General features: G+C 38.7%; 1 protein-coding gene across 2 annotated transcripts in view; it reads left to right on the forward strand.

The window, feature by feature from the left end:
* Positions 1 to 17,665, forward strand: part of RNMT (RNA (guanine-7-) methyltransferase) — a 30,181-nt gene extending 12,516 nt beyond the window's left edge. For both annotated transcript variants that reach the window (XM_005866921.2, XM_005866922.2), the window contains exons 8-11: positions 3,438 to 3,555; positions 7,900 to 8,001; positions 9,789 to 9,822; positions 13,212 to 17,665. In XM_005866921.2, coding sequence (XP_005866983.1) covers positions 3,438 to 3,555; positions 7,900 to 8,001; positions 9,789 to 9,822; positions 13,212 to 13,249 — 292 coding nt within the window. In that variant the 3' untranslated portion in view covers positions 13,250 to 17,665. The remainder of the gene's footprint in view (positions 1 to 3,437; positions 3,556 to 7,899; positions 8,002 to 9,788; positions 9,823 to 13,211) is intronic.
* The last annotated feature ends 3,698 nt before the right edge of the window (positions 17,666 to 21,363 follow it).

Below are 21,363 nucleotides of genomic sequence, written 5' to 3' on the forward strand. Positions count from 1 at the left end.
CCAGTGGTTCCCAAACTTATTTGGCCTACCGCCCCCTTTCCAGAAAAAATATTACTCAGCCCCTGGAAATTAAATTTTTTTTTATTTTAATAGCAGTTACTCATCGCCCCCAAATGCACCTGTGGCCATCACCGCCCCCCTGGATCGCTGCAGCGCCCACCGGGGGGCGGTAGCGCCCACTTTGGGAATCACTGTTCTAGACATTCCTCTAGGTTCCCAAAGAAAAAATACAGCCTTGTTTTCAAAAAAACCCTCAAATCCAGGGTTGATGCCATAGGTCTCTTATAGCCTTACTTAGCTTTCTTTTATTCCTATAGTTATTTTATCTTGTAGGTAAGAAAGAGAGTCTGTTACCTTCAACTTACGGCAAAAATACTTGACATTACAAATAGCAAAAGATTTTTTAAAAAATAACTACTAGTAACTTGGCAGTATCAAATGGATCCTTTTTACAGGGATGGGTATTAAACGTTGTTTTATATTTCACTGTAGCTCTGAAATCTCCTATGTCTCATAGGCAATGTTGATAATAAAATCCTGATTCAGGAATGCGTTCTCTCATGCACCTGAATTTCTAGGAGTCCTGGGGACCCTATAGACACGGGGAAAGTTGGGGTACCAGACTTCATCAGGTAAGGCTTCAAGGCCTTATGAGATACCTTGGTCTTAGGCTTTTCCTTGATAGGGAGAGAGGAAGAGTCAACTTATATGTAAGCCAGTTGACTGAATTTTATTTCCTACTTTTTAAAAACAAAAGTCTTTTTTTAACTGAGGGAACAAAAGAGCTTTATTATCTGCTTACTTTTAGTTGGTGACTATTTGAATTTTATCTGTCAGACAGTAAAATAACGGGTTTAAGATTTTCAGGAGTTCTACAATACATGGAGGTGGACTGTGACAGCATGAGAAAAATACTATGCGCAATTTATAAACTGTAAAATTAAAAAACTTAAATCACATATTTGTTTTTAAAACTAGTTAACTTTTGGGAAATAGTACTTTCAGCTTCATAATATAAGGAATTAAACACATTTGTAATGTGTTATTTCATATGTTTAATATGTTAGCTTGATGTTTTAATTAACAAAGATGGTGATTTTAGTTAACTTTTTTTAGTGCTAAGCAACCACTAACAATCTTTTCTACTTAATTTGCCTGATGATAATAGATGTAAAAGTCACAAGTCATCACTTTAATATCTAAATTTTTAAAAATTATTGAAATGGGTATTCATTTTGTGAGACAGACTTCCAACAATGTACAGGGATTTTTGAGATGCCCTTTTGCCATTTCATTAAGAAACTGAACAAAAATATAATTAGCTTTCATATGACAAACCTGTACAAATTGAGTTTCAGTTCATTGTAATTATGATATTTCTGAGGTGTAAAGCTTGGGGTTTTTTTTTGTTTGTTTGAAATATGTTTTTATTGGTTTTAGAGGAGAAAGGGAGAAGGAGAGAGAGAAACACTGATGAGAGAGAAACATTGATCAGCCTCCTCTGGCACACCCCATACTAGGGAACGAGCCCTCAACCCAGGCATGTGCCCTGACCGAGAATTGAACTGATGACCTTTAGGTGCATGGGTCGACAATCACTGAGCCACACTGGCTGCGCTATGTGTAAAGCTTGGTTTTATTCTAAAAGCTTACTTGGGAGATTTATAACAGAAAGGAACTGTCTGTATTATAAAAGATTTTTATCTTTACTCACATTGTCTTTCCAAGAAGGGCTAATTTAATACAGGAAATCCTGCCTTAAATATGCCTTTTACATACAAATCTCAGTGGCCTGCATATGTTTCCCTTCATCCTGTCCCCTCACCTCACAAGTCCTTAGGGGTTTTCCAGCTGTTTCTTCTGTTTTTTCCTTTTCTCCTTTACTTGCTGCCTGGAATCATCCCTAGGCTTTCTCATGATGTCTACAGATACCTAGTTATAAACGTTGGCAAATGCAGTAAGGGGGGCTGTAGGAATGCAGGGGTGACACACAGACACACAGATGTAACTGGGAGAACTAATGTAATTGAGGATTTAAGGAAGCCATCTGTGAAGAAGTGATGTTTAAGTCAAGATATAAAGGATGAGTTGGCCAGTTAAAGATTGGAACTAAGAATCTTCCAGGCACAAGGGACAATATGTATGAAAGACCTGAAGTGAGGAAGAGTTTGGCTAGTTCAAGAAGCTGAAGGAAAGCCATTGAAGTACATTTTATAGTTTAACTAGAGGCTCGGTGCACGAATTCATGCACCAGTGGGGTCGCTCAACCTGCCCTGTGGGATCAGGCCGAAAACAGCTCTCCGACATCCCCTGAGGGGTCCCAGATTGCAAGAGGACACAAGCCAGGCCGAGGAATCCCACCGGTGCACAGTCAGGGCTGGGGAGGGATTCGGGAGGTTGGCCAGCTAGGAGGGACCACAGGATGGCTCCAGGGCATGTCCAACCCATCTCACTCCATCCTGATCGGCTGGACCCCAGCAGCAAGCTAACCTACCAGTCGGAGCGTCTGCCCCCTGATGGTCAGTGCACGTCATAGTGAATGGTTGAGCGGCCTTAGCATATCATTAGCATGTTACACTTTGATTGGTTGAATGGACATTTAGCATATTAGGCTTCTATTATATAGAATGAGAGGATGTAGTGGCATGTTGAATACAGTGGGCAATGGAGAGAGGGTGATGGTATGGAGAACTAGAATTTCTTTCATGAATCATTAAATTTACTGAAATGGTAAAGGTTGGCAGAGAATCTAGTGGGAGTCAGCCTTGGACATGGGACGTTAGAGAATGCCTATGCCAGATCCTGGTGGAGATTTCTAGTAAGCAGTGGAATAAATGCGTGGAACAGAAAAGAGAGCTGAGCAGTGATAGCTGTTGGCATGCTGGGTAAAATCAGGGGAGTGAAAATGAGTAAAGGCTCTCAGCCAAACTCTTCAACAACTGAACTTCGGTAAAAGAAACCTGTGAAACAAACTAAAGAACCAACCCAAGATGTGGGATAAAAATTAATAGTGTCTACAACTTGCCATAGAACCCAAGAGGAAGAATATTTTAAGAAGGAGGTTGGCAACTGTTTTCAATACTGTTGTGAGGATTCTATAGAAATGAAGGTAAATAAAATAGATTCTATAGAGAAGTGTTCCTTATAGCTCTTTATTCCCATCTCACAGTCTTTCATTTTGGTTCCTGACCCATTTGTTGTATTAATAGAGAGCTCCCTATGACCCATTGAGATTTGGAAGACATATTTTTTTATAGACATGGTTAGTGGTATATTGCTCATCATTTATTTTGCATCATTTTATTGTGAATATATGAAGGAGACATGGTAGTTTTTTTAGTTAAGTCCAGAAGATGTCACTATTGTGTGAAAGTAAGTTGTTGAGAAATTACAAATATTTTAGAAGCCTTTTCATTACGTAATATTTTTTTGGACAGAATGGTGAAGAAGTACAATATGAAACTCGTCTACAAAAAAACATTTCTGGAATTCTATGAAGAAAAGATTAAGAACAGTGAAAATAAAATGCTGTTAAAACGAATGCAGGCCCTGGAGGTAAGTATTTTGAAAACAATGGCTGCTTCTGAGATTCTTTCAAGGCCATATAGACACTGAATATTGATATATTACAGAGATTATTTATACCAGTAACTACCATAGACTCTTCAGCACCTAGGACAGAGCTTGGCACATAAATTTTCCAGGTTAGGTGCTCAGTAAATGAATGAATGAATGAGTGATGCTGTCATCAAATTTTATTTTCTAGATAGTAATTCTTTAAAATAAGATTTTTCAACTTCAATACTATTGGAATTTTGGCTGGATAATTGCTTGGTATAGGGGCTATTCTGTGCACTGTAGGGTGTTCAACAGTATCCCTAGATATCAGTAGCACCCCCGCCCAATTGTGACAGCCAAAAATGTCTCGAGTCATTGCCTAATATCCCCTGGGGTTCAAAATCACCCCCAGGTGAGAACCACTTCTTTACACTAATGCCCTTTTGTTAAACAGTAATTTAAAACCTTCCTGGCCAGGATCCAAGACAAGTTCATACCATGTATAATTTGTTCCTTGTGACTGTCTAGCAAGATTTCTTTTTTTTTTAAAATATATTTTATTGATTTTTTACAGAGAGGAAGGGAGAGAGATAGAGAGTTAGAAACATCGATGAGAGAGAAACATCGATCAACTGCCTCCTGCACATCTACTGGGGATGTGCCCACAACCCAGGTACATGCCCTTGACCAGAATCGAACCTGGGACCTTTCAGTCCGCAGGCCGACGCTCTATCCACTGAGCCAAACCGGTTTCGGCTGTCTAGCAAGATTTCAATCTTTAGCCTATATTGATCCTGAGACCTGCTTTAACTCCTGGACTCCTCTCTGCTCCCCCTAATGCAGTAGTGAAGGTAGTCTATATAAGCTTTAAACCCATTGTATAGCCATTAATTAATTAGGTTTCCTTATGTGTTTTATCAGTGTTTAATTGGATTGATCATAGTCAGGGAGCATTTTTGTTATTGATCAGTGGTCATATTAATCAGTCATTAAACTTCTTTAGAGGGTTCATCCAATTTAGAATATTTTAAAAGTATTTTAAGTCTACTCTTACTTATCCTCAATTATCGCATGAAGTAGGCAAAGCAGCCGCTTTTTCTATTTTTAAATGGGCAGCCTGAGGCTCAGAGATGGCAAGTAGCTTGTTTGGGGTCGCATGGCTATTAACATTCAGATTTTCTTCAGTTTTTATAGGTGTATTCCAAGAAAAGTTTCCTATTGTAGTTGCATTCCTTCCCCTCCCCCCTGATTTTGAATGGGAGTGTCACTTTTAAATCCTAAATTGTCTTTTAAAACTATTAATCACTAAAATGTCATATTCTTTGTTGGTCATATTTCTTGTTTTGGAATTAGACATGTTTGTATTTACTTTATATTAGGAGGAGAGGCTTATTTTTGTTAGTTTTGAGGAAAAGGAGAAAATTACAAAACGTTGTATGCATAAATCACTACACACATACATGCCTTTAGTACAGGGGCGGGGAATGCAGGCCATATAAGGCCTGTGAAATAATTTGGGCTGGCCCTGCTAAGGCATTAGGGGTGAGTTAATTAAATGTTTGACCAAATATAGCAAGCTAATTTTTAAGTTGATAATTTTGTATGGCCCATGAATGATGAAATAAATATCTAAATCCCTTGGGAGAAAAAAGGTTCCCCACCCCTGCTATCATCCTTACTTGATGGTGCTTTGCATGTACAGTGATCAGTTATTTATACTTTCTCTTCCCGTGTGGGTAATAAATTGATTTGTGTAATGGATTTTATTCAAAAATACATCTGGACACTGAGGTATGGGATAATGGTCCCCTTTCTTTGAGGACCTTATGGTGTATTAAGGAGATAAACATACAAGTAAATAATTCAGTACAATGTGAGAATTGCAGTAATGAAGAAATAAAGTGTAGTGAGTATATAAGAGGGCCTTTTGGGAAGAAAAGTAGACTGTAAGAGTTAAGGCAAAGAAGCATGAGAGAGCAGAGAATGTTTGAGGAAGTACTGGTAACTCAGTATTTCTTAGCACAGTAGGTCTCCAGTCTTCTTCCTTTGAGGATATGACCTATTCCTGTGGCTATCTGGGGACATACATGAGCAATAATAGTATGTAGTTTGAAAAAGTCCTTTGTTATTTTTCTATTTCTTCACCAAATCACTTTTGCAGGCCTGTAAAGGACTGAGTGAGAGAGGACATGACCAAACAAGAATGAGAATATGACTGGGGTAGCATGGTTTGAGGGATGTTAAAACCAGAGGCAGAAAGAGCAGTCAGGAAGCTATTGCTTTGGTCCAGGTCAGATTTTAAATGGATCTGTTTTCTGATGTTTGCTATAAAAGGTCTTTTCCTAAAGGCATCAACCTTCAGAGTTTCAGCAATAGAACCAGTACAACTTTACTCTGCTCTCCTGGAGCAGTGTAGCAGATGGAAGAAAGAATGAAAAGACATAAGCCAAGGAACTATAGTTATAAAACACGTCTTTTCTTTTTTCTCACCTGGAAACAGTCCTGGAAAGGTAACTGCTTTGAGAGGAGATACTTCATAGGATATGTACATTTTGGCAAGTTTAGGAAAAAAAAAATCAGTTTTGGAACTTCATAGTCATATTATTTGGTCTTTGAAAATGATCAATAGGGGAGTGAAACTAGATTTTTGACAGGCAAATAATCACATGGAGGAGTCTGATTATACTGGTAAGGTGAAGAAAAAATTTACAACAGAATAGTTTGGCAGACATTCAAATTAGAGTTTTGAAGCTTCGTGATGCAATGAAACTATAAAATGTGGGGTTAAAAGTTCAAAAAAGAATTTAGTGACCACAAACGATTTTCTTATATCTTGTGTTAAGATGCAATCAAGAGTATAGTTACTAATGGTAACAATATGGAAGTCCAAAAAGCCAAATACTTTTTAAACAGCAAACAAATAGTTAAATTTCTAATGCCTCCACTCACTGTAGGATATTTATAAAGAAAAGAAAGAGAAGATAGCACAGTAGACATTCCCGGATCATTTTCTTACACATTTGTCAGGGAGATCTAGGTCTAAAATTGTTTCTTGCTAGCTGGTAAAGAATATATAATTTTTATAGAGTAGATAGTTTTTATATTAAATAGTCTATGTCAGTGGTTGGCAAACTCATTAGTCAACAGAGCCAAATATCAACAGTACAACAATTGAAATTTCTTTTGAGAGCCAAATTTTTTAAATTTAAACTATATAGGTAGGTACATTGTTATTAACTTAATTAGGGTACTCCTAAGGCTTAGGAAGAGCCACACTCAAGGGGCAAAAGAGCCGCATGTGGCTCCTGAGCCACAGTTTGCCGACCACGGGTCTATGTAATTTATGTTTTGATTTACATGTATTTCCAAAGCACTATTCTTCATAGTATAAAGAGAAATTAGTTACAATGCCCTATAGATAGTGCTTGGGGTACTTTGAATAAACATTTGGCCAGCATACTCTTAAAAACACACACACCCCTTTTCTTTTTTTGATGACCCTTCTTCGGATGCTTATGAGAATATGGAGATTACCTATAATTGGGAGGCTAGATTATTTTCCTTTTCTTGTTAAACTCACTGGGTTCTCTGTTGACTAGAGTTTTTCATTTGTATTGTTTCTAATTGCTGTTCATGCCTTCTGTGGCTATTAAATAGCTATAATGCTCAAATTAGTATTTAGCTCATTTGATAATACCTTCCCTTCAGCTTTGTGTTGTAACAGAAAAAGCCTTTGACTGAGTCAGGGAGCTGCAAGTGTTTGCCGCTAAGTGGTCCTTGGTGGTGATTAGATGATACAGTTTAGTCCAACTTCAAATATTCTGATTATGATCAAGTTCACAATAACGGCTGCTGCCTGCCACCCTTTTTATATATATACTAAAGGCCTGGTGCACGAAATTCGTGCACACAGGGGAGGGAGGTGGGTATCCCTCCGCCCGGCCTGCGCCCTCTCACAGTCCAGGAGCCATGGGGAGTGAGTGTAAGCTGTCAGTTGGATATCCTTAGTGCTGCTGAGGAGGCGGGAGAGGCTTCTGGCTGAGTGCCGCTCCCCCTGTGGGAGCACACTGACCACCAGGGGGCAGCTCCTGCGTTGAGTGTCTGCCCCCTGGTGGTCAGTGCATGTCATACCAATCGGTTGTTCTGCCGTTTGGCCGATTTGCATATTAGCCTTTTATTATATAAGATATATATATTTCACAAGTATATGTAGTATGTCTTCCTGAAGTAATACTTGGGAATTATTGTGTTAATTATTTTATTTCAGTGATTTAGTATGTTTATTCTGCATTGTAAATTTCAGTGTGATATTTTAACAAGGAGTTTGACTTGCTTCCCTAGCCATATCCTGCAAATGAGAATTCCAAACTTGCTTCTGAAAAGGCAGATGACTATGAACATGCAGCACAGTACATAAAGAATAGTCAAGTAAGGTTACCTTTGGTAAGTTTTCAAATTTTAACATATTTTCTGAAGAAATGAAAAATAGTACATATGGAAACTTAGGAAATTATTTCATTGGTATACACCAGTGGTTCCCAAACTTATTTGGCCTACCGCCCCCTTTCCAGAAAAAATATTACTCAGCCCCTGGAAATTAATTTTTTTTTAATTTTAATAGCAGTTACTCATCGCCCCCAAATGCACCTGTGGCCATCCCCCCCCCCCCCCTATACACAGTGGTTCTCAACCTTCTTAATGCCGCGACCCTTTAATACAGTTCCTCATGTTGTGGTGACCCCCAACCATAAAATTATTTTTGTTGCTACTTCATAACTGTAATTTTGCTACTGTTAAGAATCGTAATGTAAATATCTGATATGCAGGATGTATTTTCATTGTTACAAATTGAACATAATTAAAGCATAGTGATTAATCACAAAAACAATATGTAATTATATATGTGTTTTCCGATGGTCTTAGGCAACCCCTGTGAAAGGGTTGTTCGACTCCCAAAGGGGTCGCGACCCGCAGGTTGAGAACCGCTGGGTATACAGAACGTGGGTTTACTGAGTTATAAATCAGATTCACATTAATCTGTTTCCCCTACGTTTTCATGACTTTTTTAACCATAGACTGTGGAATAAAACATACTTCAGTGAATTGAGAATGGAGTGCTATATATGAAACAGTAAAGATGAGGAAAATGTTAAGAAGCTTAGTTTGAGTTTTCTTGCTATATCATTATATCTTAACCTAGGTTCTACTATCCCATGGTGTTCCATAGATAAAATTCAGGGCTCATGAACAGATGGTGAAAAATTACATTTTCATTTTCACTGACTTCTACATGAAGTTTACATTTTCTCTTATTATGAACACGACAATACCACAGTTGTATTATCTGTAACTGTGACTTTGTCATTAATAGAAATTATATATATTTGCATAGCACATTTCTGCTGGCATCTTAGAATATTGTTTACATTAATCAATTCTTCAAAATTACATTAGTTGCTAGAATTGCTACTATATCGCGTTAGCCATTACATTACTATATCAAAATGTTTTTTAATATTTTGATAACTATTTTAAATATAATTTAGTTCCTTTGCATGATATGTACTTCATTTGGTGATTTCTCTGTAAAAACATAAAAATTTTATTTCTTCCTCTAGGGCTATTTGATGTTTTGAGATAGGCATTTTGTTTTGTTTTTTATTTTCCAAGTTAAATGTACAAGCTAGATGCTTTTTTAGTTACACACAAATACCTTCTTTACACAAATTCACCCTTCAGTTGAGAAATAGTGGTTTAGAGAATTTGGCAGGAGGGCAGAAGTATTGAGAGGGTGGTGTTAAAGGTTATAATTTGCTTTATGTCAGGTCACAGTAATATTTATAGTAATTTGTATATTTAGAGCAAAGATAGTGTTTGGACACCTCTGCCCATTATTGAAAAATAAGTGCATATATATAGAATTGACCCTTGAACAACATGGGGGTCAGCGGTACTGACCCCTTGCACAGTTGAAAATCCATGTATAACTTTTCATCCCCCCCCCCCCAACTAATAGCCTTACTGATAATGTAAATAGTTAACACATATTTTATATGTTAAATGTATTATATAAAGTAAGCTGGAGAAAAGGAAATGTTTTATTGAAAAAAAATTCACATAAACATGGACCCATTCAGTTCAAACCTGTGTTGTTCAAAGATCAACTGTACTTCCATATTCAATCTGAAATTTTCTTTTCTTTCTTTTTTTTTTTTTTTTTTAAATTTTAGGGTACCTTAAGTAAATCAGAATGGGAAGCTACAAGTGAGTATATCATCAGTGTAGATTTACTGACATTTTCAAAGATTGTTTTAAAGTGATCATTAAAATCTGAAATTGAGAATTTTTCTGACACATTAGGTTGTGTATGTACTTAATTATACAAAATCCCTATTTATGTCCAATTTCCCGTTTGCACAGCTGTTTAATGCCAAGAGAAAATATATGCAGAATGTTGTTTAATTTAAACTTTTATGAACATTCCTAAACATTTCATTGCCTGCTCATTAACTACATAGCCCTTTGTATTTGATGGCTTTTACCTCAGCTTTCTATCGGAAATTATGGCTTATAGAACACTTCCATGTACTTTATTTGATTTTGGCCACTCTGATGTTGACAGCGAAGGCATAATAGATACTAGAACATTTAGTGAAGGAGCATTGAGTAAATATTTTAGAGGGTGGGAACAGGCCTGATATGGAGACACTGTAAAGTGAGGTACCTGTCTTTGGAAGAGAAGTCAGAGACCTGACAAATCTGTGAAGTCTTGAGGTTCTTCAGCAAATTGATGTTGAGGAAGTCAGCTCCCTTACTGGTAGGATAATGGTAATACCTTTATGTGGTTGCCCTGAGGACTTAAAAGGTAGTTTGCACTGTTCATTTAAATACTTGGTAATTATGTTGAAGGCATAAGTACTACTCAAAGATAATTCATTTGATAAACATTGAGTGTTGGCTTACATAAAGTTCTATGAAAGGGCTTTAGGGAAGGAATAAAAAGGTAAATAAGTTATCATCTCTGCCTTCCAGAAGTGTACTATCTAATGGAAGAAACAGACAAAATAAATGCACTAGCTGGGCAAACAATTTTAATTGCTAAAGTTACTGTAATGGGAAAAATAGGTGAAGGAAAGTTTAATGAAAACTCCTGAAACCTGAGAAAAAAATAATACTTGATATTAGCAAGTGTTTAACGTGTGCCCAGGCACTGTTTTTAGCTTTTCATATGTTGTAACTCAGTTAATCCTCACAACTTTACAAGTAGACTATTGTTTATTATATCTACTTTTCACAGGTGAGAAAGCAGTTAAATAACTTGGCTAAGGTCACAGTGTTCCATACTCAAAACCATGGCCTCATAGAAGCCCACAGAAAAGACATTTTCTTAGGACTTGCTAAATTGGATAGAGAAGAAAAGAAAAGAAGACAAAATAGGGCGGCATGTTGAGCTTGTCTCAGAATATTGGTGCCCTTAGTTGAAAAGGGATTGAAGCTGTGCTAGAGATAGAGACATAATCTTCTTTGACACCTGAGATGTGTGCATAAACCTACACATTTCTTTTCCCCAAACTGGAGATGACACAGCTATCTTAGATATGCTACCAGTCCCAGAGCACAGTGTGAGGGCAGACAACTTGGTCGGAGGCTTTGATGGTGTGATGGCTGTAGCTTATAGCTGTATGTTTATATTCATTGCAGACTTTAATGATAGCATATAAATGAATTAGATAGCCCCAGACAGTTGAGGAGAAGATGGGTTAGAAATGTGAAAAGCAATAGGAAAGGAGCAATGGCCAAATTGCAGTCAGGTTATAGCTCTCGGGATCACTCAACTCTTTGATAAGGCACACTATTGTAAACTGGAGGGCTTCGTGGGCTGGAAAGTATCTTGCCTAGTCTCACAGTCTAATAAATGTAAGAAGTTATATTTTGAACTCCTACTGGTCTAATCATTAAGCATTTATTACCCCAGCCTGCTGCTTCTACACAGATACTTTAAATGTGAAAGGGAAGTAGAGAATTGTTGCTGGATTGCTTTTAGAAGTGGTTCAAGATTTGTTTCTTAAAATCCCAGTTGAAATGCCTACGCAAAATAGCATTTTATATGAGTGAGACTTTCAGAATGTTTGAATTAGAAAGGAAAGTTACAATTGCTTCTCTGAAATCAGACACTGTATCTTAGTGGTTTTAAATGACTCTTGAGGTGGAAAGGACAGGACTGTAGGGGGAGGGCGGTTGCAGTAGGTATATAGGTATTTGGGAGTGGGTTGGGCAGGATTGCACTGCAACCTTGGAGTGCTGGGCAAGGTTAAGTAATGCTGGTCTGTTCTAAATCTTAGATGAATGTTTAGATTACTTTGCTTCCTTATCCTCTAGAACAGTGGTTCTCAACCTTCTGGCCCTTTAAATACAGTTCCTCATGTTGTGACCCAACCATAAAATTATTTTTGTTGCTACTTCATAACTGTAATGTTGCTACTGTTATGAATCGTAATGTAAATATCTGATATGCAGGATGGTCTTAGGCGCCCCCTGTGAAAGGCTCGTCCAACCGCCAAAGGGGTCGCGACCCACAGGTTGAGAACCGCTGCTCTAGAAGAATCTACAGTGTTGATGATTATCCTGCCTGTTTTCTTTTCACCTGTCATTGCGCAAAATCAAATCAAATCAAATTGGGAACTAGCAGATATGGAGCAGAGAATAGCATGGATAAAGTCAAAGTACTGTTTTGGAAAGACTGGTATCCATACAGGCTGGGTTGGCAGGGCAAAAAGCTGAAGGATCAGGAGAACGTTACATGGTCTGCCATCCTTCGTATGTTCCTTGTTCAAAAGTTAACTAAAGAAGTGAAGACTCCTAAGTTATGTGGCCTGTCATCACTAGTTGAATGAAGTCCTAACATACACCCTGAACATCCTTGTGATGTTTTGATGATTTGTCATCTTTTCAGGTACTTTCTTACCATAAAACCTATTGGTATCATATTAAGAAGATATTGTAGGTGTGAACCTTAGGTGGGGTTCAGAATGAAGAACCTTAGATGCATTTAGATGTCTTTGAGTGAATACACAGTAAAGTAAGAAATTTTATTTAAGAGAGAGTGCCCTTTGGGGCTGGATTCATGGAGGACTATCATTATTGGGGCCAGATTAATATCTTTAAGCATCGATTATCATGTAACCTTTAGCTCACTTTCCTTACCAGGCCATGCATCATAGCAATTTAGTTATTGGAATTTTAACATGCATGTTATATATTCCTTATAATTCTTCTTCTTAGTTTTTTTCTGAATAAAATTCTTATACCTATATATATATTGCTCTGGATAAAAAAAAAAAAAATTATTCCTAAGATTTTTTTAGTTTTAATTTTCTTTGCTTTTATATTCTTCAATTTTCTTAAACTGTGTTTAGAGATTTTTAAAGCTTTTGAATTGGTCTTCTCAGGGGCTGTGATGTCGTCACTGAGTATACTGACATTTGTTTCCAAATAAACATCACATATAATCCCTTATCTGCTTTTTAAATGACTCATTAAAAGCTGCTTGAAGGCCTAAGAATTTTCACCAAATTATAAATAGGATTGAGATTGTTTTGTTTTCCCTGAGGATTTGATGAACCAAACTGTAACTTTACTTATTTTCTTTTTAGGTATTTACTTGGTTTTTGCATTTGAGAAGCAGCAGTGAGCACCAGAACCAACTGTATTTCATCTTATACAGATTTGAATGATCCACCTTAGATAAATTTGTCAACTTTCTGTTTAATTATTCTAAATGTACAGGATGGTGCCGGAAACTCCAGTGTATACATTCAATATTTGCTGTCTGTGACAGATGAACTTTTGTGTGTGTATATAAGAATAAGTTGGGACCTTTGTCTTTAAAATCTATTTTTAATGTTCTAAGAATTCCATTTGCCTCTACTCTCTTAGCTCATAAAAATTACAATATGACTTGTTAAAGCTGCTGATCTCTTTCCACAGTGCTCTGATTTGTTTTGTCCATTTACAGTATTAAATTTATTGCAGTTGTAGAATTGATGAGGGAGTGTAATAGTTTGCAAGTGGGTTCTCTCATTTCTATAGTTTTATATAGTGTTTTTCAAGATTAAATGGATTGCATATCTGTACAATTGAATGTAAGAAGTGTTCAGTAGGTATCGCTAAAGTAATAAACTAAATTTTAAATGGTCATAATAGTTATTAACCTAGAATTTTAGCCAGTTACTACATTTCGTTACAAATAGTAACTATTTTATTTGCTAATATGACACATTTCTGGAACTGGATAGAACATTTTGGATGCCAGCACAGAACTGCTTTAGATCTGGAGGGCTTTCTCTGAAGAAATTCCTGCCAATTAATGTTTCTAGGTATCAAGAATATAATTAGATTTACCTTTCTTCATTGAACAAAAATGCCATCTTTTTTTTCTTAAGATGTAATAAAAACTCTCCCATGTAAACCTATTGCACATTATCCTCAGATTCAAATATGGAACTGCAATTGTAGGATGTGACTGTAAAAAAAAGCTGACAGCTTCAGATTCGTTCTCCCATGTTAGATCTGGGTTATGGTGTTACATGCTATAGATCCGTTACTCCTTTCAGCCCAGAAAGAAGCAGCAGTATCTACTACTCAGTTACAATGTACTTTGCATGGTAGCATCCAGCATCTCATCACCATTCAGAATTTGCATTTGCTTTTTCAAAACCATTACTATCATCATGGCTTCTTGCTTGACTGCTCATCCAAAATTGTCAGCTAGGTGAACTGTTGTCCTAATTAGTGTCACATCACAATTTAGAAAACTTGCCAATTTTTAGATGTAGTAAAAACTTGAACAAAGCAGAGCAATTACTGCATATTCTTTCAAAAATAATTTCTTTAAAGCACGTTTAAAAGACATTATCTAATAATCCTGAGTACTTGTTTAAAAAGTGTATTTCTCAATTTGCTTATATATGTTATTGTTTATGGTGTTGGAATAGCAAATCTTTTAGCAAGAAACATGAATTACCTAATTTCTGTTTCTTCAGTAATCTGTCAATCACCAAACTGTTAACAGTTTACAAAAAGTAAGTCTTTTTCCCTTGGTGGTGATTGCCATGAGTCATTTGGGGAAATAAATAATAGTACTTCCAATTATAGTGGCTGCTGTTAGCTAGCTAGCTCAGGTTTTTGTAATGGTGCTGAAAAGAGGGAGGTGGTAAGCTCTTAGTATTGCATATCCAGGTTTATTTTAGTTCTGGAGGAAGTACCAGAAAGTATTGTGAAAGTTCAGTAGAAACGAAAGCTTTATTATTTCCTATCATTGTTCATTTAATGGTCTTAGTTGTGTCTAAGCAAATAATAAACCGCTTTTAGCCTCCTCCTGCTCTTTCCACTCCATGGATAATTTGGGAGAAAGGAAGAATCGCCTAAAGGATGGAGTAATTGTTGTAATAGCAAGCAGAGAGAGAAGCAAGGTCCAGGGCCGCGGGTAGAAAGAAGCGGAAGAGATCCGGAATGGATGGAGCAGGGCTCAGGTCTGAGTGAGCTGCTGCGTGTGCAGGAGAGGCGCTGTCATGTCTGAGGATGCGGAGTTGTGGAAGTTGCCCTTTCCCTTGAGCTTAGTTGGCCTCATCACCTTCTCTGCACCTGTATTAGGAAAAGGTGGCCCCTGCCCACCATCACCAAGGCAAAAGCTGGTAGGACCTCCCCTCCCCCCCACATACACCTGCAGTCTAAATATTTGGGGCTTTTCCATTAAAGATATGGCTTTTCATTGTCAGATCAGTGATGTAAGTGGTTCGTGGGAATGACCGCGGGGCACTCCCAGACCTGCCATTCAGTTTGTCCTCTGAAGATGAAAGTAGAAATTCGGGTAAAGCAGCCATTTGTGGAAAGAACACAACCTGAGATTGGAAGGACTGCTCTAGGAACATGGAGTATGGTATAACCAAGAATACTCAAATTGAATTCTTTGGGCCTAAAGTAGAATATGCTTAAGGAAAGGCATTACTAGCCATAGTGTTGAGGGAGAGAAATGGCAATTCCAGCCGCATTCAAAGGGGGCGGTGTCCTAACCTACAGACAGCACAAAGCCTGGAGGTAGTAACTGCTCTTTCTGTGTCTACCAAGCCTCTGGTTCTGGTGTAACTCCCAAAGAAATTTGCCTGAAGGGAGAGAAGGCATTGATTTAGAGACTTTGACCTCTGTTAACGAATCCTTATAATTATCAGTACGGTTTCCTGGCTTATCCCCTCCCTAACTTGGAAATTGAGGAAATGGGATTGCGGTCTACATTTGTGTTAATAGCATAGATAGGGCATCAGAAAAGAGGTTTACACTGGGAGACAGGCTTTGAGGCGAGGTGCAATGTTGATCATCATTGGAGAGGCAGAAAAAGCGTCAGCTATCAGCTGTTCAGATCTCCAATCCCATTAGCTCTTTTGGGAATTTATTCTTCAACCTTCATAAGCGTATTGCCATTATGTTATTTTGATATGTCTTCAAGTATTCTAATGAAGATTGGGCTTGCGTAGGTGTGAGAAAATGCCAGTGTGAATATTCTCATGGATATTCAGTAGGACATTATTTTTCACTGTTGATAAAATGACTTTCTGTTGTCTACCTCAGGCTTTGATGTATCATGAACCAGTCACTGCCACCCTCTCTGGATTTTTAAATAGAAGCCAGATCCAGGGACCAGGGCTGTATAAATAAAGTACGAAAATGCTTGTGGCATTTACTGGCCCTTTGGTCAGCTAGGAAGCATAGGTATATGATGTCATCACCTCCCTAATTGCTATTATATAAAATACTACACACCTCATAAGAAGTTTCTTCATTTTCCACCCTCTGACAGCAACATTCCTGATTCCTTGAAGATAACAGATGCAGTGGGTGCTACACTTATTTAATGGTAGGCTTATTTACAGATATATATGCAGCTGGAGATGGCCAGGCCACCTCCTCCACCTTGTGTCCTCGGTTCCTCCTCTGCTCCCATTTAGCCCTGAAGCATGTGTGCCTGCTCCTCACTGCAGTTCCGAGCAAGTGTGGGACGCCCAGGTTTGCCTGGAGAGACTTAGGGTCAGTCCCAAAGCCCTCTGCTCCCTGAACTCCCGGGCCCTGCTTCCTTGGGGACAGCAAACCTTGGACAAAGTCAGCTAACATTAAGCACCTATCTTATGTCAGTCACTTTTCTAACTTTTATATGGAGCTCATTTAACCCCTATAAAAACTGTATGCGGTAAGGATAGGGCTAAGTTTATTTTGATGAGGAAACAGGCACAGAGGGGATACAAACTTGCCCAAGGCAGAGCCAAGATTGGAATATCCCACAAAACCCAGTCAGGCCTGCATTTCAATTGCATGTTATATTCCTCCAGGGGTGTTAAAAAGGCTCAGATGACTCCTTGCCCATCCATCCTGCAACTTGAAGTGTTAACTATTGGGACACTCCATCCTTTTGTTCAAAACTTATTTAAGTGTTCTCTGAGAGGAACATTTACTACCAAGTAAGGCTTTGGGGCAGAGAGCAGGGGGACATTTAGGCACTAGGGGACGAGGGGAGAAAGTGAATGATCATCAGGCAGGAAGGCAGTCTTCATTTCACATTTGGTAGACCTACTCCTTCAGCAGTCAGACCCATTGCAGGTCTAGGTTAGTCCGTATGCTAGTCAGTGAGGGGTGCTTCTCTTCCCCCCTCACCATTGGGAACTGGCAGGAGTTGAGAGTGTAGCCAAGGGGAGAGGCCAAGAGAAGGAATCATTTCTTCATTGAGCTTCGTTTTAGCTTCTTATTGAAGTGTAACAGTGATTTTTCACAAATGAAACACATGAACACTCTGTAGCCAGATCAACAATATTACCAGTCCCCTGGAAGCCCCTCCTGCTCCTCTCCAGTTACTACCTCCCCACGGGAACCACTATCTTAATTTCTAAGAGCACAGATTAGTTTTGTCTGGTTTGGGAAATTACACAAATAGAATCAAATAGTATGTATTTTGTATTTGGCTCATTAACGTGAGATTTTTATTGCATGTATTTGTTCATGGTTCATTCTCATGGCTGTATAGTATTCCACTGCATGAATAAACCACATATTATTTATCTGATGGATGTTTGGTTCATTCCCAGTTTGCGAACAATTATTAGTAGTATTGCTTCAAATATTTTTGTACATGAATTTTGGTACATATGTCTGCCTAGGGGTGAAATTGCAGGGTCACAGGACATACAATATTTTCAGCTTTGCTGGATGCTTCCAGCCAGTTCTCCCAAGTTCCAATTGTCCTGTATTTCTGCCTACACTTAACGGTGTCTTTTCCTTTTTTTCCTAGCAGGCATGTAGCAGTATTTCAGTGTGGCTTTAGTTTTATTACACTGATTATTTACAAGATTGAGTACTTTTCATATATGCTTATTGGTCTTTAAGTGTCCTCTTGTGAAATACCTGTTCAACTTCTTCCCCAATTTTCTATTGGGTAGACTGTCTTTATTCTATTAACTTGGTGGTTTTGAAAAATATATTTATTCTGGATACAAGTTCTTTGTTGAATGTATTGTGTTGTGAGAATGTATTTGATGAAAAGAAACGCTTTTAATATAGTACAATTTACGAGTGTTCTTCATAGTAGGCATATTTTGCTCAGGAAATGTTTGTCTACTCCAAGCTTATGATTATGAAAACTACCAAATCCATACATACCTGAGGGTGTCCTGTCGGCTTGTGAGGTTTAGGGAAAGAACACTGCTTTAAGAACTTTAACAGTGGTTTTTCACCACAGATTGTTGCAGTGTCTGATTGCCCTGGCTAACCTGGAATGCTGAAAGATGTTTTCTATAATGTTTACCATTATGCTATTAGGTATATGATGTCATCACCTCCCTAATTGCTATTATATAAAATACTACACACCTCATAAGAAGTTTCCGTTAGCAATTGTCTGACGCTTCGACCTTCCTAATGTTTGGTCTTTCCTTGAAGTTGACAGTGAACCCCACACTTAGAATGAGTAAGTCATTAGCAGCAGACAAAACCCGGCTCCCTGGGTTTATTAATTGGAAATTCCTTCAAATTTTCAAGCACTGGGGATAATTCAGAGTTCTTCACGCCCTGTGGGTGCCCAGTAAGTGATGTAAATATATAAATGTATTTCTCACCAGAATATATACACAGAATTGTGAAGTACTATGCATGCTGTTCATGTGGCAGCCTTTTCAACTTTGCCAAATTTGTTAATCCTTACCCAGTTTTCAATTTTTCCAGGTCCCTTTAGTATCTGGCTACAACTCTCCAAACTACTAGTTCCAGATGTCCTCCCTCCTGACTGACTCTGGCTGAGAACTAAAACTCCGTACCCAGACTCTGTGTTACTTCACAGCTAGTGCCTTCCCCAGCGTCTGGGGAGCCCTGTGAGCTGAAGGGAAAATACCATTCTGTGGCAACAGGAAGCGGGGATGAGTGGCAAATTCTGAGAGACTGAAGATACAATTGGACAATGGCCAGACCATAGATGATAATAGAACTCTGACCCACAACCTCTGCAGTCATTGACTACCAACTTCTCTATGTTTGCCCCATCTGTACCTCTGGACCAACCAGAGCAAGCCAAATATGCTCCCCCATCCAATCACAGGAAACTGCTTCTAGGTAACTCACCTTCAGTCTCCCAGTGCCACCACTGCATACGTGGATCCTTCCTTTCTCACTCTAAAATGTCCCCACTTCCCTGCCTGCCTTTGAGTATCTGCCAGATGCCTGTGAGGGCAACTGACTCCTTGCTCTAGTAAGCGCTGAGTGAAGAGCCTCTGCCTATTCTCATTTGGGTGGCTTTCATGCATTTCCACAACTCCCAGAAACTCATGTGAACTTTACTTAGAGGCAGTTATTGACTTGCCACATACTTGAGATGGCACTTGAACTATATTTGTGAAAACATTTTTAAAAAGGTGGACTTGTGGTTTCAGCTCCAACACGTAAAGAACGTGAGCCCTTCTGCTTTTCTAAGTACCCGTGTGATTACATTGAGTCCACCGGATAACCTGGGATAATTTTTCCCATCTCCATATCCTTAATCACTCAATCTGCCAAGCCTCTTTGCCACATACAGTCACATATTCACAGGTTCTGGGGATGAGGATGTGGGCATCTTTGGGGGGTGATGACTAGACCCAATGCTGGTTAATAACATCCACGGATGTCTATTTAGAGGTTTCTGGGAAAGGTTTTACTCCCCAATAAAAAGTTTTATGAGAAGAAACTCCTCTTTTCCCTGTCTTTGGACACAGTTTTGGGGAAAGGTGATATTGTAGCCATCTTACAACCATGAGGGAACAAGCCTGAGGACAAAAACAAAAGAAAAATGTTTGGGTACGTAATGACATTGTTGAGCTGCTTGGTTAGCCTAGATTGGAACCATCTACCTCCAGGCATCTTGCCTTATAGATGTACTTAGGGATGGGGGCTAGATCAACATTTTATAAATATAAGAATAGACACTATTAGATAGCCTCAGATATAACAAGTATTTACAGGGAGGCAAGACATAGCCCTCTTTAAATAAAGGAAAGGGCCATGGAGGAAGGGCCACAGGTAGCCAATGGGGTCTGGGGAAGGAGTGACTCCTGCAATACCATCACATCTGGCAAGGGCCTGAGGACAGGAAACCATCTCCTCTTGCACATGGAATATGCAGAGGGCCCGGTTTGGACCCATCCTGTCTTGAGGAGGACTTGGTGACCTGCCAAGCTTGTGGGTTGCTATTTCTTTTCCATTGCCCAAAGATAACAGCGTCCGGGTATTGAGGATCACAGGCTCAGGGTCTGTGAGAGCCTCTGTTTTCAGGAAAGCCCAGTAGGTAGCCAGTCATTTGTTTTAATGGTGTATAGCATGAGGTCAGAAGGAGCAGTTTCTTGCATTAAATGCCTTGAGCAACATTAAATGCCAGGAGGCCTGAGAGGAGACTGCCAAAGCCTCAAGAGTGAAGCCATTTTGAGGACACTAACTGGAGTGCCTATTGTTTTCAACTGGGAAGTAAAATTTGTAAATGAAAAGGTTGCCACCAGAACCCAAAAAGACTAATAGATGTTGGATGTGTCCATAAGTGTGTCAAGCAAATCTCCTTGGGGGAGGAAGTCCTCCCAGTCTAATTAGCATATTACCCTTTTATTAGTATAGATAGAGGCCTGGTGCACGAGTGGGGGCCGGCTGGTTTCCCTTGCCCTAGGAGATGTATCCACAAACATATTGCTATGAGAGATTTCTGAGATTTTGCTGCCTGTGGTTTCTTCTAGGATTTTTATTGTCTCACAACTCACATTTAAGTCCTTTATCCATTTTGAGTTTATTTTGGGGTATGGTGTAAGTTGGTGGTCTCGTTTTATTTTTTTGCATGTACCTGTCCAGTTTTCCCAACACCTTTTCTTGAAGAGACTGTCTTGACTCCATTGTATGCTCTTTCCTCCTTTGTCAAATATTAACTGAACGTAATGGCTTGGGTTGATTTCTGGGGTCTCTGTTCTGTTCCATTGATGTATATGCCTGTTCTTGTGCCAGTACCAGGCTATTTTGATTACAGTGGCTTCATAGTATAAGTTGATATCTGGTATTGTGATCCCTCCAACTTTGTTCTTCTTTCTCAAGATTGCTGCGGCTATTTGGGGTCTTATATGGTTCCATATAAACTTTTGGAGTATTTGTTCTTGATCTGTGAAATATGCCGTTGGTATTTTTGTATTGCTTTATATATTTTAAACTAGAGGCCCAGTGCATGAAAATTCATGCACTGGAGGGGGGGGGGGCCCTCAGCCC

Source organism: Myotis brandtii, unplaced genomic scaffold (assembly GCF_000412655.1).
Source record: "Myotis brandtii unplaced genomic scaffold, ASM41265v1 scaffold240, whole genome shotgun sequence".
NCBI lineage: Eukaryota > Metazoa > Chordata > Mammalia > Chiroptera > Vespertilionidae > Myotis > Myotis brandtii.